The sequence below is a fragment of the Cryptomeria japonica genome, chromosome 7 (assembly GCF_030272615.1).
Source record: "Cryptomeria japonica chromosome 7, Sugi_1.0, whole genome shotgun sequence".
Taxonomy (NCBI): Eukaryota; Viridiplantae; Streptophyta; class Pinopsida; order Cupressales; family Cupressaceae; genus Cryptomeria; species Cryptomeria japonica.
The window spans coordinates 601652439-601671281 of NC_081411.1; the positions used below are offsets into that span (position 1 = coordinate 601652439).

General features: G+C 36.1%; 1 protein-coding gene across 5 annotated transcripts in view; it reads right to left on the bottom strand.

The window, feature by feature from the left end:
* The window catches only part of LOC131029656 (sodium/calcium exchanger NCL2), a 198457-nt gene that overhangs the window by 108239 nt on the left and 71375 nt on the right, over nucleotides 1-18843 (bottom strand). For all 5 annotated transcript variants that reach the window (XM_057960228.2, XM_057960226.2, XM_057960229.2 and 2 more), the window contains exon 2: nucleotides 15056-15244. In XM_057960228.2, the coding sequence (XP_057816211.2) occupies nucleotides 15056-15244 (189 nt within the window). The remainder of the gene's footprint in view (nucleotides 1-15055; nucleotides 15245-18843) is intronic.

Here is an 18843-nt window from a genome sequence, read left to right on the forward strand (position 1 = left end):
TGTCCCCTCTTTAGTTTGTCTAGTAGAGACATGTGAGTTAGCCTATTATGGGGTCTCGTAGGCTAGCAGTGGTGGATAGAGACTCATGCAGGGTATTTAGTATCTGAAGTTGGCATTTCAGACAATTTGAGGGCCATTGGGAGCAGTTCCTTGATTTTAGGGAGATTCCCTATTTTTTAGGAGGTTGTGGCAGTTCCCATATTGGAAGTTCCAAGGGACCATGCCATGGTTTCAGTTTAAGGGAGTTTGGGTGTCTTTCCTAGTTTCTAGGAGCATCCCTAGATTTTAGGGATGGGACTGCCAATTAGCTCATCTTTTCCGGCATTAGTCACGGATAGGTGACACAGTTATATTCATGATTGTCTGGTTATTTTGGGCTATTATTGGATATCTGGAGATATTTTAATATATTTAAATATTTCCTAAGTTAGCGATTAAATAAATTAAAATAAGGCTATGTATTTAGTCATTTCGGAGTAATAAGGGGTTTCTGGCTTCATCTGGGTTGATATGCCTGTGTTATAGCTCATTGGAAAGGTCTTGAACTTTGCTACATGATTCTCACCTTCCGGAGTCTTTTTGGATGCCTGAAACTATTTATTTGCAATTTAGTGTTATTTTCCTATAGTTGACACCATAATTAGAAAATAACACTCTTTTCATAATGCGCCAACTTTACTCCCTTTTAGGGTTTGGCTTGGAAAGGAAAGGAGATATAAGGAGATGAAGACCTAATTGTTCATTATCTTTTTACACAATCAAACTTATTTTGCAAATTTGCTCTGAGTGGGCGATTCTTCATCTGGGACGCAAACCCCAAGATCTGGATTGGCTGGGACGTAGCCCTCAACAGTTATTGGCATTGGATTCTTCAAGCAGAGTGCATTGTTGACAGAGATTAAGTACGCCATTCTTCATTGTGGATTCAGGTTGCAGAGTAAGGGTTTCAGCATGGCAGATTGATTCTTCAGCTTGGGCGTGATCCTTGCAGCCTTAGGGCCACCATTTGCAGCAGGTACATCCCACGTGGAATGTAAGCAATGCATGCATTCAGCCTTAGAGGTATTCTTGATTCATGATCATTATTTACCTTTCAGTTTGGCATCCTTGTTGGATGTAAGTTCCTTTGATCTGCATTGGAATTATTATTTGGTTTTACGAATCAGAAATCTGTCTGGTACAGCTTGTAGCAAATCTGATTTGACTGTATGTTCTTATTTATTTTCAGTCTCCTTCCATGTTTACTGTTCATTATTCATTACTTGTTTGAAAACTATAAAAAAACACAAAAACAAACAAACCTTCTGCAACTTCTATCTATTCTCTAAAACCATCAAAGGAATCACAGGAAAATATAGTTTATTAATTTAAAAACTATAGCAAATCAACAAGGGGATCTATCAGGGATCTTTCAAACCAACCAAGGTAACAAGAGCATAACAGAACTGAATCACTCTACTGCTTATGCAGCAAGAGGACCTTTACATAAACTATCACTCAACCGCATATCTCAACGGGAGGACGATATCACTCAACCACTTGCTCAATGGGAGGACAAAACTAAATTACAAAACATACAAGCGGCTAAGCCATCCTCTTCCACTTGTTCAGCGGGAAATGCAGCATAGAATGAATTGGTCAGTAATACTGAAGCAATTCTTACAAAGACAGAGATGTGAAAGAAGATAGAATGAAGTACATATCTCAAGAATTCAACAACACACTCTCACCATAAACTCTACTTGCTATTCTGAAATCAGATACAATGAAAACGCAGAACCAGCCATCCCAAAACCCACTAAAATGCTTGTAACTCTCTCAAAATTGAATGGAATCAACCCAAACCAAATGCAGATGAAGTGTAAGACATAAACAATCGACTGGAGAGCAACAACAGCGATGAACGCAACCCAAGTCAATTCTGGAAATGGCGTTTTGGCTGAATAGTTCGATTTACAACTGTAAATTGGAGAGTTCTCCAAATGCCACACCAATGTAGGAGAATGATTGTCTCTCCGATACGCTTCCAACAAGCCCTCACCCAGAATGATGCACTCAACATGCAGATAGCTACGAGCGAAAAACACTTCCAGCCAACAAACACCAACAACACCAAAAAAACCAGCAGCACACAACTCTTCACCAACACACGCAAAAAATCACCAAATAGCTCACAACTTCGAACCACAGCTAGGAATGATATCTCACACTCAAAACCGGAAGGAAAGATCTAGGAGGTATTCACCTCGAAGAAGCCTGGAGTCATTCTGACAGCATAACGATATATTTTCTCTGGATGAACAAATGAGGAGCCAAACACCTGTTTATATAGCTTTTCAAGTCTGGAATTCAAATGAAATTGCCTCCAAATTCTCCTCATTCAAACTGCATTTCATTCCATGTGGTGGACCCAAAATGGCGCCCACTTCCCAAGTCAAAATCACGCCAAGGAGAGGGGACCACGATTTTGCATTATAAAACTTTGAAGTATAAAAATAAAGTCTCCTTTTAATCTTCAAATAATTCGCCCAGGCATAACTTAGGAAAAATATCATATTTTGCACAATTTCCCATATAGCATCAATCAGTAATAAAATAATTAAATAATAACCTTAGGATAAGGAATGATATTTAATTAAATCGCTTATAGCTCCAGTACTGATTATCAACAAAATCTGGATGAGGCTGAGCAATGAGGATCACTGAACTGTGCCGGATCAAGATCAAGTCCAGGACTGCCAAAAATAGAATGCCCCAAACTGCCACTTACTAAAAATAGTAAGTCAATGCTCTGAAAAATCGTGATCTTCGCAACCAGAGAAAGAGCTTGGCGAGCTTAGCAACTCTGCACCATCCTAATGGCTAAACCCTAACTTACTAAAAATAGTAAGTTCACATTCCAACCCTGACAAGCTTAGTCGGAACTCCAAAGAACATTGAAACCCTTAATTCACCTTTCCACATAGCCTACAGGTCTCCGGAATAGGCCAATGGACCACTAAATGCAACATCACAAGCAAGGGGACATTACAGGTTCCTAGACCTGCAAATAAAAATGGAATTTGTGCAAAATGGATATTCAGGAACAAACTTAATGAAGATGCAAAAGTTGTTCGAAATAAAGGTAGGCTTGTATGTAAGGGATATGCACAAATTGAGGTCATTAACTTTGAAGAAATGTTTGCATCTGTAACCAGATTAGAGGCTATTTGTATATTTATGGCTTTTTCTGTTTACAAGGATTTTAAAGTCTAGCAGATGGATGTGAAATCAGTGTTTCTAAATGTATATCTGGAGGAGGAAGCTTACATGGAACAACCAAAAGGTTTTGTATGTGCTGGAAAAGAAGGGTATGTTTGCAGGTTGAAAAAGGCCTTGTACGGTCTAAACATTCACCTCGGCCTTGATTAGTATCTTCTACAACAGGGTTTTCACAGAGGTAATGCAAGTAGCAACTTATATTTCAAATCAGTTGATGATCAAGTGTATGTGGTAGTTGTATACGTTGACGATATTATTTTTGGAGGTAATGATGATGTTTGTAAGGATTTTGCTACACAAATGCAAACAGAGTTTGAGATGTCCATGATAGGTGTAATGTCCCCTTCTCCCTAGTACGCAGATATTCGTGGAGTTTGGCCTATTACTTGACCCTCATAGGCCAAGAGGTTGATAAGAGGGTCGCTTGGGCAGTTGCTTGTGGCTTCACATTTCATTTTAATATGATTTTTGGTGAGATAATGTATTCTCACGTATGATGTCATGTGTGTTGCACTTTATATTCATAATGATATTTTAATTATCTGAAGTGCAATTAAATAATAAAGTCACTTAAATAATATTATTATTTTAAGGGGAATCTTCTAGAAAGTTCAATTAAAGATTATTTTATTTCTTCTAGAAGGAGGCCAACCTCTTGAAGGAAAAGAATAAATAGAGGGGGCAGCCTCACTGTTAGGCATCTAGGAATTGATATTTGCATTGTTGATAGTTTGTGGAGCCAATGGTTTCTGCAGATCATTTCAATCTTTGGGAATGAAAACTCCCATTGATCGCATAACTGAAGGAGTGAAAGATCTCTTGAAGGGTTGCATTTGTGGAGGTGATACTTCAGTCATCTCATTGGTGCCTTATTCGTAGCCTGTGGCCAATTTTCTTAAGTTCGATTTGAGAAGTCTGTGGCCAATTTTCTTAAGTTCGATTTGAGAAGTTGAAGAAGACATTGTGAATATTTGAGAATTTCAATTCTTTCAAGGAGTTGTTAGCATCTGCTCATTTCTAAGTTTAATCTCAGAAAAATTCAAATTACCATCAGCCTAGGAGATACCACGACTTTGCATCACAAGGGGCAAATGGTGCATTGATTCTACCCTCAGACTGAAGTGCTCTCATCTTGAGGAGAAATCGGTCATCTTTAGTGTGGAAAGGAGGTCATGGCAACTGTTGTTAATTGATTGAAGACTGAGACACTTCATAAATAGGGGCGGTTTTGGGAAAAGCCACGATTTTGATCATAGGGCTAATTTGAGGCAACGATTCCACCTGCAAGTTCGACCACTCTTCCTGTGAGGACAAGGCGATGATTTTTGGTGCTCAAGGTAGCACATGGGAGCTGTCTTTTATTTGTTTGAGTCTGAAACATATCAGAACAAGGACGACTGGAGGAAGGAATACGATTTGTGCCAAAGGGAGACTCTTTCAGTTGGTTATTGCTTGCTTCTTCAAACATCACTTGGGCCGATATTATAATCAAGCTCCTAATCTAATTTGTATGAGATTATAATGTCAATTTGATTCTCATTGATGCTGTTGTAAGTGGTGATTTATAGGTTGTCATACATATTTAGTTGTAAGACAAAGATTGTTTGCATTCAATAAAAGTGCTCAGATTTGGTGGCATATGCCTGATGTAAAGATCCTTCATTTTCAGCTTATGTGATGCATGACAATTGTTTGATAAAATGTCAATCAACTATAGATGTTGAAATTGAACTGGTTCTTACATTGTCTTCAATAGTTGGTTCATTCTCAGTTCTTTGCATTGCGTTCATATGTTCAAATAATCAAGCATAAACTACAGCATCAATAACACGCAAGTTATGCACACCTTTCCTGTGTCAATAACACACAAGTTATCAATCTGAAACTTTAGAACAGCAGATTGAAGGTTGGAAGTCGACTGTTCGTCAATATTCCTTGCATATTTCGGTCATATAACAACAAGGGATATTATAATAGGAGAACTTTCATTTTTCCTTGGTTTGCAAGTGTCTCAATTGGATGCAGGAATATTTCTATCTCAAACTAAGTATACCGAGGAGATGCTTAAGAAGTTTTAGATGGGAGACTGCAAACCTGTAAGTACTCCTATGGTCACTGGTTGTAAGCTTAGTAAGAATGATGAGTAGCCAGAGACAGATCAAACAAATGTATAGATCTATGATTGGGAGTTTATTGTATCTAACAACATCAAGGCCTAATATTATGCAAGTTGTTTGTGTGGTTGCTCGTTTTCAGTCTACTCCTAAGATTTAACATCTTAATGCAGTGAAAAGGATCTTCAGATATCTCAAGGGTACTATGGATTATGGTTTGTGGTATCCTTGGACTAATGATTTCACTTTGATACCATATACAAATGCAGATTGAGCAGGTTGTGTTGATGATAGATGGAGCACCATTGTAGCGCATTCTTTTTGGGGAACAAATTGGTTGCGTGGTTGAGCAAGAAACAGGATTTCATTACTTTATCTACTGCAGAGGCTGAATATGTTGTTGCTCCTTCTTGTTGTACATAGGTGTTGTGGATGAAGCAAATGCTTAAGGATTTGAAGGTGATATTTGATCAGCCTATTTCAAATGAAGCAAATGCTTCAATTTCACATGTTGTTTTCAGATTATCATGACTTCAGTTTGCAGATGCTTCACATTGCAAAATTGTGATGATAGTTTAGTTTGTGACTTTGATGATGATTGTGTCAAAGATTGAATATAGTTGATTGATATTTGGGGTTTTGACATCAATGCCAAAGGGGGAGATTGTTAGCATTTTTATTTGTCATTGATGTCATTTCGTGAGAGCTATGTACTTTGTATTGTATCTGTAGAAAAGACATTCCTTCCTCTCTAGAAAATTCATGATTGCCTTAGTTTGGAGATCCAATGCTTACACATTTCTAGATATGAAACACAATGTTAATGTTAATATATCGACATCAAGGGATACACTTTTCACAATAAAAATTGAATGTTAAAGAGACAAAGATTTAACCAATTTATAATTGTGTTGCAACAATTCACGTGAAAAGATTTGTGATGACATTTCAAAATCAGACTTGGATGCGAATCTTCACTTCTTTGAGCCATTCTATTAAAACATGGTTGAAGTTTTCTTATATAATCAATTCGGTTCAGAGAGTGGTTATTTCTTTATGAACTGTTCTACAACTGAAACTCTTAAGGCCTTGTTAAATATTGATTAGTTTGAGGGTTTGTTATAACCAATGAAAACTGTCGAATATAGGTACAACCATCTTCTTCCATTCGATAACAGTAATGTCTCTATTTAATGTTGATGAAGAATGTATGAGGTGTAAAAAAAGGGAGAGAAATCATTGTGAGAATTGAGAATATTTATAAGTGATGATAAAATCATGAGTGCTGGAAAATATTTCAATCACGAGACTTTATGCTTTGTTTTTGGAACTGAGAATCTCTCCGAAGGTCTGAGAGAAATACTTATGTGAAGATAGATGTGTGTGAAGAGTTTAACATGATATCTCTGACTGCATCTAATATAAATGTAAAGAGGTATAATCAGATTAGTTTTGCAATCATTTTGTGATTGGTATTGTTGTGACAGGTCTTTAGAATACAAGTATTTATCTCTGTCGTACCAGTGATATATTGCAGTTTGATTATTCAATATGTTGCTATAACTGATAGCACTACTGGAAGATCTTGTTTGATGATAACGTTGCAATTTTATTTTCAATATAGTGTCTAATAGTTGACAACAGTTTGAAGAAGACTTTCTTAGCTATCTCATATTGGTATATTACTTTCCAGAATGGTCTTTGCATTGTGCAGCATTCTACACATTCAAGATTGGATTTTTTTGGTTACCTTTCAGATTGTGAAGTTTTCAGATTGGTTGCTTAAATTAATCACAACTTGATCATCTATCACTGTTGAAGGTGATATTGTTTTGTTTCAGCATATTTTAAAAACATTGTCATTGGAAATGAATTCTGTCATACTAAAAACATTTTGAGATGAGATGCGATGTCTAAGACACTGAGTTGGTGCTCAGTCTGAATAGTTGAGATCTTGTAAGGAGTTGGTGCTCTTTTAAGGGGTTTGGTGACTCCTTAGGGTTGGTGCCCTTAAACATTGTAATTGAAGTTTTAACTGAGGCTAGATTAGGACAATAGATCCTAACAGCATTTCTCACGTTGGTTTTACCATCTTGGTTTTCCACATAATCTTGTGCTTTGTTCCTTGTGTGGTTACATTACTTTCTGCTTCAGTTGCTGTTAATTTCAGATTTCAGTTTGATGATTATTAATTAGATAAGAGTTTAAATTTCAGTTACTACTATTTCACCCCCCTTCCCCCCCTCTCAGTAGTAAACCTATGTTCTACATAGCCACCACCATTAAAGCATGCTGACTTAGCACAAGGTACACTTGCTTTTCTTTCTGGTGTTTGTAGATATTTTCCTTTCATGTTAAAAGGAATTGTCAAAAGACAAAGAGTTATGTGTATAGTGGATAGTGGTGCTAAACATAATTTTATTGATGAAGGCTTTGGAGTCTACAAAGGACTACAAGTAGAGGACTTTCCCAGATTCAGTGTCATGTTGGCAGATGGATTCGAAATTAGTTGCACAAAAAGGATACCAAGGTTGAGCATACAATTAGCTGGCTATAAATTTGATGATGAGTACTATGTCGGTCATATTGGTGGTAACAAAGTGGTATTGGGAATACAATGGTTGAGATCTCTTGGAAGATACATCCAAGATTTCAACAAGATGGAGCTTGAGTTCACACATATGGGTAAGCAAATTATTTTGAAGACAGTCACTGATAAAATACCCAAGGATGTGGCAGCCAATATTTTGAAGTACCCCAATCATAGCACTCAAGTTTGGGAAGATGGTTATGAGAGATTGGTTTATGATGCAACTAGTAAAGGATTGATTTTATACATTTTGGCATAGCTGATGCAAAATGGTCCCAAAGAATGTGTGAAGAGTGGTTAGAGAGAGCTAGGAAAGCCAAGTGGTTGGCTGGCCAAGACAAACTTCATCTTCAAAGGCTCAAGGATTCGCATAAATCCATGGATCAAATAAAACAAGAGCACTTCGCTTTCGATCATTCAGAAATTTCAATTGGTGTTGGCAGCCCCATTGATGAAAATAATGATTTTCTATAGCATACACTTACTGGACCAGCCACTAATGACATGTCTTTATGTGTAGATGAAGACACACATAATGCAGATTTGATTGAGACACTTACTTCTTTTGGGTATGCAGCCGACCTAATGTTTGGATTTTTGTCACATAACATGAATACTTTAATGATTAGTGGCTGTCCAACTTGTCTGGTTATAGTGTCTTCAGAATTGTCATGGCTTACATCAACTAGTTGGTTGTCTTGGAGTGTGTGGGATCATGACTACATTGTTGATAATCGGCATAATATGGATACTATATCATTACATGGTCTTGGAGACACCATTGCCATCATCTTAGGTCTGATTTTTAGTGCGTATGATGCTGACTTGATTTATAACAGTAACCTGGTATGGAATGATACATTTTCCTATGCACCTATGATGGGTATAATCCACATCCCTATGAGATCATTCAGAATTAGATGGATAGTTTTCATTGAGGGCATGATGATAGACATCAATCTCTTCATTTTTTGTTGGGGTGATGGTATAATGATTTGGGATTCTGGCATTGGTTTGATTGCTATACTTCATTATAGGGATCATGGTGAGTTGTTTTACACATCTGTTTTGGTGATGATGACATCAGAGTGGAGCAGCAGAAGTTTGGGTACAGGTGGTCATGATTAAGAGACTTGGATTTGTATGCCATTCTTTAAATATATGTTGGAGAATACTTGCCACTAGATGATACTTTACATTATGCAGGTTCGCAATTGCTTGTGGGAAAGCAATCTTCCGGGAAGGGAGGACCATAATGTCCCCTTTCTCCGAGTGATCACTTAAGAGGAAATTATTAGCCTATTTCATTCCCGTGGGCTAATTAGATTGATGCAAGGGAATTAAATGTTAAATATTCCTAAATCCTTGGGATTATTTATATTTAATTAATTAGCAGTTGGTCATACTTTATTTTATAAAGTGAATTTATGATCATGTCAATGACAAATTATAAAGTAGAGTAACTTTTGGAGGGAAAAGTAAAAAAAAAAGAAATAAATAAAATAAACTATTACTTTCGAAAAGGAAAAGCATTATTAAAGGAGGAAAAAGTGAAAAGAGGATTCATTCCTGAGTTGTTATTTTAAAAGAAACTTTTCCTTGAGAGCTTGAGAGCTTTAACTTGCAAATTCAGTAAATCCTAGGACGAAAACCTTAGAGGTTTTGGCTATTTGGACAGAAGCCTAGATCAGCCTATTTGGTGAATTCATCTCAGATTCACAATTGCGCATCATTGATCAGATTTCATAGAGATTCAATGATCTATCTCGCAGATTTTCAGAGGGTTTGCTATTTTATGTATGGAGGCATTTTGGGTATGTGTTACCTGATGGCGTTTGCCATTTTCTGATTTTTTACAGCAGCATGTGTTTGTAAACAGCAATACATTTCTATATCAAAAGAATACCATTGGCTTATTTAGATTCTCTGTATTTTATTGATTGATTTCCTTCAAAATCTATACTGTTCATCTTGCATTTTTGCATGTTGCCATTGTGATGAAACAAAACATGAGTAGAAACGAAAACCCAAATCAGATTTGAAGCATTATCCAAGTCCGGGATATTTCAATAGTAAAACTGAATATGTTCTAACGACTTTCAACCATCTCATCTTCTCAAGGAGTTTCTTTTTCTTTCAAATAAATAAAAAATCATTGAACTACTATATGAATAATGACAAAAAGAGTATTATTATCACAAGTTCCAAAGAGACAATCTTCTCTTAGCAGCAGTATCTTTGAAATATTTGTCTTTGGTACACAGGTTTATTTAGAATGACCATGTAAAATTGTACATTAATTCATCGAGTGGATCCAAAGAACCAAAGATTGAAGATTATGTAATGTACTATCATGATCAATTAATCGTTTGCTGTTTGTCAGTTGAGAGTGTACTACATTAGAACCCACAACTTTGTATGGGAAAATGAGTATTATCATCACAAGTTCCAAAGAGACAATCTTCTCTTACCAGCAGTACCTTGGAAATGTTGGTCTTTCGTACAAAGGTTTATTTAGGTTGACCATATAAGATTGTACATTAATTCAAGGAATGGATCCAAAGAACCAAATATTGAAGATAAAGTAATGCACCATCAGGATTAACTAGCCATTTGGTGTCTGTCAGTTCAGAGTGTCCTGCATTTGATCCCACAACTCTTATGGCAATATAAGGAACATGAAACATGTTGGCAGGTCCAAAGGTATAAAAATGAGTTGCAAGTGCACAAGTTTTGCAGAGACATGATTAGCACCTTTTCAAAGAGGTGAACATAAGGGTCCTCGGCAGCAGTACCAGCTGCAAGATCAATAAAAGTTGTTAAACCAGCCTAATCAATCAAAGAAATGATATAGACACGAGGGAAGAATCTATATTTTTATAGGCAAAAAAAAACCTATTCTAAAAATTGCTCAAATAAAAAGTAGTTGGCAGCTAACAGATTGTGATGGACATGCTATGCATGGTTTCTATTACTATACTGTGCTCTGGATATTAGATTGGCTAAGTACTAATTAACTTCATGGAGGTACCACGTAAGATCATAGTTGTTATAAGTTTAATTTGGCTTTCTTATAGAAAAGTATGTATAAAGCATCTTAGAAATAATTAACGAATGGATGTTGATCTAGTTTCACGAGCTAAGAAAGGAAAAGGACTTTCATTAAAGGCTGTAAGCTTAATGAAATGTTGTCAAAATGTAGAGTGAAAACTTCGAGGAACACTTACCTCCTAGCCATAGCTTGATTTCTTGCTTGCAATACAGCAACTAGTCTAGCCAGAGACTGCTCTTCATTCCAAGGAGTGAATTGAAGATAATGTTACAGATTTATATATTAGATTTTTTATTTTTGGGAGTGTTGTAGTGTGTTCTTGTTGCTAATCGCGGAGTGTGCTGAAGTGGATTTTGGGTCGCAAGTCTCAGTGTGTCATTCTCCTCATTCTGGGTATTTCATCTATCTTTCTTTATGGTTTAGGCGATTCATTTTGCAAGTTTATAAATCCTAAAATGGTGTTTTGGATTTTATTTTTGCAAAATCATACCTTAGCCGGTTGTACCATGTGGCTGAGCGCTTTGGAATGTGTGCATAAATTATTGGGGTCGGTTTGCCATATTTTGTTGTCCTAGGAATGATCTCCTACCTCCTAGTGATCATTTGCTTTCAATTTCATGTCATTTGGTTAAGAATTGGGTGAGTTGTGAGTGTTTTAGTGGGATTTGGTGTTGCTGGTCTATGTGTTTTCAGCGTGCTGGGAGTATATCAAAATTAGAGTTTTTGGTGTTTGGAGTTGGTTTTGGGGTGTGTGAGTTCATTGGTGTGAAGAGAAAGGACTTAGTTTCATTTGGAGCTATTGGTCATGTTATTGCACTTGGTTCATCACTCTTATATGCTATGATTCATATTGTAATGCTGGTAGTAGTACTAACAGCAATTTCTATTGTTCTTTCTTGTCCCACTGCATAAGTGGAAGAGGTTGGCCTTGCCACCTATCTTTGGAATAGTGATTTCCCTTAAATTGTAATCCATATTGTGCATTGTAAAGCTGGTTAGTAGTACTAACGGCTATCTAATTGGATTATTGCTCCTAGTCCCATTGTATAAATGGAAGAGGCTGGCTTTGCCGCCTATTTTGAATATTGTAATACTGTCCTCCCGCTGCATAAGTGGTAGAGTTGATTGTAATTTCATTTGTAGTCTTCCCGCTGAACAAGCAGTTGAGTGATTGCATTCTTCAGTTCTTTAGCTTGTCCTTGGCTGGTTTACCGCCAAGTGATTGCATTGTTTTCATTACCCCGCTATATAAGCAGAAGGGGTTGGCTTGCCGCCCAAAAATTGTAATCATTTTCAGTTATTAGCATCTAACGACCCCCTTGACATTGTATGCTCTCACCCTCCCAGATTGGGCTCTCGGTGATCAGGAAGTGGAGGGTTACTTTCAACAGCATTTGGTTTTCATTTCCTAACCATAACAATTGTTGTGTTGAATGTAATTGTGAAAAAAAATTGGGAAAAATTAAGGGGGATACACAAAATGTTGGTCTTTGGTACAAAGGTTTATTTAGATTAACCATATAAGATTGTACATTAATTCATGGAATGGATCCAAAGAACCAAAGATTGAAGATTAAGTAATGCACCATCACGATTAACTAATCATTTGGTGTCTGTCAGTTCAGAGTGTCCTACATTTGATCCCACAACTCTTATGGGAATATAAGGAACATGAAACATGTTGGCAGGTCCAAAGGTATAAAAATGAGTTGCAAGTGCACAAGTTTTGCAGAGACATAATTAGCACCTTTTCAAAGAGGTGAACATAAGGATCCTTGGCAACAGTACCAACTGCAAGATCAATAAAAGTTGTTAAACCAGCCTAATCAATCAAAGAAATGATATAGACACGAGGGAAGAATCTATATTTTTATAGGCAAAAAAAAACCTATTCTAAAAAATTGCTCAAATAAAAAGTAGTTGGCAGCTGACAGATTGTGATGGACATACTATACATGGTTTCTATTACTATACTGTGCTCAGGATATTAGATAGGCTAAGTACTAATTAACTTCATGGAGGTACCACGTAAGATCATAGTTGTTATAAGTCTAATTTGGCTTTCTTATAGAAAAGTATGTATAAAGCCTCTTAGAAATAATTAACGAATGGATGTTGATCTAGTTTCACGAGCTAAGAACGGAAAAAGACTTTCATTAAAGGCTGTAAACTTAATGAGCTTCCTCTAAAACTAGATCTGCAGGCAATGACTGGAATCATATGACATGGTGTTAAAAAAGGATTGGTCCGTGCCTGATAAGGAGAATATGAAATGTTCTGGGAACTGACTAGAGTCTGGATGGCAGAAATGGTTATGTAAAAGTGCAGTGTGTTGTGAAGCCTGTGTTGCTTGGGTTTACTTCTCTGAGGCATATAGTTAGAGCCTTAAATCAACAAGAGGCTGTAAGGGATGAGCTCATCAAATCGATACCCAAGGCAAAAACAGGGGAAAAGGTAATACTTTTTTCAATATACATGCTGTGAGCTTTCTATAATATATTAATATATAATATGACTAATTTTACAAAAGGACAGAGAAACGGAACAAACTTCTAAAAATTTAGGCATGATAAAATCAAGAAATATAATGCCAATATTACGCAACATGCCATCGCAAATGTATTTACAACATGCACTTCTATGAAGAAAAATTGCCCTTTTGAAGATCGATCTGCAATTTAGTGCATTAATTTGCTGAGCTGGACCAATAACACATTCATATATCTTTATTTTTTCTTCCTACAAGATTGCTGGCATCTGTAATATGTATAAATAATATAAGCATCATTTAAGGAGCTCATTTACATTTTCCCTCACCTTACACCTTTAGCACACAAAAAAATAATATAATAGGATAGGGAACTACCAAATACTTTTTGTAAAGAAAGTGGCCATGACATCTTAGATGAAGATGGACAAATTCACTTTTGGTGTTTTCGTCACCCTCCAAACATAGTAGCTATGAATAAATATATTCACAAGACTACCATTAGCCATAAATGTATAATTCACCCTTATAATGTAGGAATGTAACCATGTGAGCCACCAAAAGTATGCGTTGGCTAAATTGAATAGCACAAGCATACCCAATTGATGGGTTGCATACCCCCAGGCTCCAGGTATGCCTAGCCTAGATTGCATACACTTTTCTATGTAGAAAATCAGATTTGGTCATTCTACAACATAACGGGAATTTCTTATTATTGCACTTACTGGATGTAGATGCACAACAAATCTTTGGATATGTTCTTCATGCTCCAATTATGAGAGTATCACATGCATCTATAAGAAGATTACCATTAGAGTGTAACCAAAATCTATTTATAAAAGCATTTCGTCCAAATGTTGAAAAATGGATCCTTGATCTAGTCAATTGCATGACAAGATCAACTCTGTATGGTTAACACAAAATATATGTTGACAATTGAGATATCTACTCTACATATTTTAAATTTGAACATCTTGTTTTTTATGTTGCTAGGATATAATCTTGGTTTTGTTTCTTATTTCAACCTTGTCATTATAGAGCTTATGTCATATAATATATGAGTTAAGTTCAACCTTGTGCAACAGAGAATATGTTAAAAGAATGGTTTCATAATTAATTGTTCCTGCTGAGACAAAGTGAAAAAATACAAACTCTGCTAATTGAAAACCTAAAGAGAATATTTTAATAGAAGAAATATATAATGGATGTAACCAAATTATAAGTATCATGAAGTTATTGGTAAATAAAAATGGGATGTTAAAGATCGTACAACAATGACAACAAAGTAAATTAAAAAAGATAAGTAACAAGCTTGAAACAAATATCGATATACAGGGTTTTATGAAACAACCAACTTCCTTTAAAGTCTTGTCAACAAAGTTCTTGCTGAAGCATTTGCAAAATTTTGGAATTATTAAAAAGTAAAACCTGAAGTAGTTAAACAAAGCTACAGATTACGTTAAGCCTTCGTGAATAGTACAAGACACAATCATACCCAAAGGACCTGAGCTTAACTTCATCTTCAACATTAAGTTTTAACAAAACCATACCTAAAAGGCTGAATCTTGTTGTATCTTGGGAATCAATTGCAACAGAATCACCAGAGATATCACATTTGCCAACAACCAGACAAGAGCCCCACAAAAGTGTCAATAACATCACAGTTGATCCCGCAAGTAATCCCATTCCTATCAAAACTTGTGATTGAGCAGTTTCTGTACTTCCAGATAGACCAGATACTGTAGAATCAAACGCAAGTTTAAATATCAAACTTCCATTTAAATATCAAACTTCCATTTCCATATATGCAGAAAAATCTATCTCAATAAATTTGAAAAGGTCAAATAGCTGTGTAAGAACAGTAAAAAGATTCCTTTCATGTCAAATTATATGGCTTACTTGGTAGGTTCTTTCTCATGAAATAGTGATATTTCATGTTTATCTCCAGAAATATCAATTTACAAAATATTTAATCAAGAAAAATCTCATTATCAATCATAAAAGGACTGTTTGAAGGATAAACCCAAAAGTATAAAGATGCATAAATATAATTCAAAGAGCAACCAGCAAGCTAACCTTAAATAGAGCTTTATAATACCATCACTAAATCATAGCATCATCACACTCGCTTTTGCTCTCAACCTAAAATTTTGATCTAGTTAGAACTTAGAATTCTCACTATGACAGAAACCTTTTGTGACTCGTTGCTAAATCCTTCTTTCCCCTCATCATGAATGTAGCATTTGTCATTTTTAGTAAATGTCATTGCAAGGCCAACAAAAGGGGCTTTCCAACACATTGGGCAAAGTGAAAATTAGAACTTGGTCGAAAGGACAAAGCCAAAAAGAGCAGAAGGCATGAAAGTGGTAAATCCAAACCATTGAACCATATCAATGCATTACGTAGCCAAAGTTGGTAAGAAAAGAGAGGCAAAGGATCATCCATACTATTGGAGTATGCTTGGACAAAGGAATGACACTTCTGAGTGTCATGATTTTTGGTGTTGTATTGGAGTGTTCTCCATCAAACTGTCACTTTCAAGCTAAGTTACCAGCCCTAAGTACTGGTTTGAGTTTGGGTTTGAAGGTTTAGTTCAGGGGTTTAGCCAAAAATAGTTTTGGGGTTGAGTTAGTTTTGGGTTCGTCGATAGAAAAACATATTAAATTAGAAATTTATACATATTTGCAGCAGCAATTAAGTTCGAAATACACCACCATATTAGTAGTCAAATAAGATAGCACAATATACCACCATATTAATAGTCAAATATTAGTCAAACTCGAATGTCATGATATATATTAAACTTTAAAAATAATAATGTCAAGTATAGAATCAGCCAGTGATTGAAGGATTTCAGCATCCTATAATTCTAGGGGAAATTTACAGAATCTAACACAATTGAATCTTTGTTATAGGATTTGCATTAGGATTGAGCAGGGGCAAGAACCTGACCTAATACATAATTGTGTGTTTCCATTGAACCATGGTTCTTCAATAAAGATTCTATCCTAAAGTACTTTAAAAGGTGATTTGAAGGAATCCATCATCCCAAAATCTAATTTTAGGATTATGGTAAATCCTCAACATCTAGTCACCACCAATAAATTTGTAGTTTACAGCTACTAAAATAGATTATGAGTGGCTTTGTCTAGAGTATAGTTGGGATTGTCTTCGACACCTAGGCAATGAGATTTCTCAGCGGAAGCATTCAACCTATATCCCTAGCACACAAAGCCTCCATATCAGCCAAAGCATCCTGCTCTTGAGTATCTCAATGTCTTTACTTTCTTGTAGAAGCAATCCACTCTCATTATAAGTGTGATCTTTTTAATTAAGGTGTTTGAGTTCCTCTCATTTTTCCTTAGCACATGATTGAAAGCCCCAAAACTCTCCCTAGGTTTGCCCAAGTCAGTTTGGACCAAACCCATAGTCTGTGGGTGGAACCCTGTTCGTATCCACAATGGATCGTACCTAGATCCTAAACCAAACTGGGACGCAGTCTCTCTGAGCAGTGAACCAATAACACAACTTTAAAGGGGAAATCAAGATAGAAGGTGACATAAGTGAAAAATCCCACTCCTAAACATAAGTTGTCTAATGTCAACTTTAAAACAAAAGGTGACTTAGGTGAAAAACTAGCATTCATTTTTCACTAGGTGAATAATGTTGACTTCAAAACATAACAAAAAGTGTACATCCAGTGCATAAGCATTTGCCTTTCCAAAGCGTGTACACTTAATTGAACTTTAAAACATGAAAATTTGTCCACCAAAATTATTGGCATGCACCTTGCCAAAAAGGGGCAAAATTGAATTTCAAAGCATGGAAAAAGGTGTCATCTAGACAATCGACATGTGCTTTATCAAATAGAGATCAAAAATGAACTCCAAAACATAAAAAAGTGTCATCAAAACCAGCAGTGTGTTGTTCAATGGCTCATCTCCAAAGACACTAAAAGTCTAGTATAAATTAGTTTTCTAAGACACTAAAAGTTTTATTATTTCCTCCACTCTTCAAGACATTTCAAGGTCATTGGTCTGACTTTCACCAAAGAAGATCATGTGGAGGTTTTGTTGGTAGCAATATTGGTACACCTGCAAAATTTTGCATTCAAGTGAGTCTATAGCCAATAATAATCAATGTCAACTAAGCTATCATTCCTAGCAAATAGCCAAATCGCCAAGTCATCAAGTATCGGTCCATTTTTGCCAACTAGCATGCATTCAAGTTACCCATCAATGAGGATTATCCAATATAGATAATGTTAAGGTGACTCCAACATAGGTAGAAGAATGGAATATCAAAGGAAGAATACAAAAGACTAAAAGAAATCTTGCCCTAGAGGAAGAATGGTTAAGGAAGAATTTCAAACGTTTAAAATAGATCAACTAACAACAAATCATGCCGAGGTTGACAAAAGTTTGGTAATATCCACCTCAGGGTGAAGGGAATCTAAATAAGTCTAGGACAATTTGAAGTGGTAACAACAATCCGAAACTCTTGAAGGGGCAAAGGTATGATGAAACTACACCACAAGAAAGGACCAGCAACTCTGTAATATCCCCAACAATTCTTTTTTTTTCTTTTAACAGTTTTACAAACACACCAATCACCAATTAGGATTAGAATAATGCAATCCAAACCAACTAACAGGAACCCTACACCTTTTGATCATCGAGAGTCTAGACTGGGAGGGTGAGAGCATACAATGAAAGGGGATCATTAGATACAACACTGAAAATAAATATTACAATATTGGGCAGCAAGCCAGCCCCTTCCACTTTCTAGTGAGTAAAAACAAGGAAACTTGACGGTAAACCAGCCAAGGAAACAAGAACACATTCACACACAAATCACTCTACCGCAATATTTCAGCGGGAAGACTTTTCACTAAACAACTCAACTCAACCGATTGTGCAACAGGAGGACTGAACAACAAACTGAATTACAAACACTGAAGGCAGCCAAGCCAGCCTCTTCCACTTATGCAGTGGGAATTACAATGAAGTACTTCAGATACAATAGAGGTTAGTACTACTAACCAACAATTAAAATGATGAATACAATGAAACACAAATAACCAAATCTGATATAAAATACCAGCAACTCCAGAAATGGACCAGCAACACTAAAAGACTCACAACTTTCTCAATACAACTCCAAATCGCACACGATCACAAACAGCCCCAAAGATACCCTCAACGAACAGCACGCAACCCGAGGCACCTCCAGCAAGGTACGACTATCACTAGAAGTTTAATTTGCAACTAAAAATTCAAACTCTTACCAAAAAACACGCCAAAACAGGAGAATATTTGCCCAACCAATACGCTTCCGA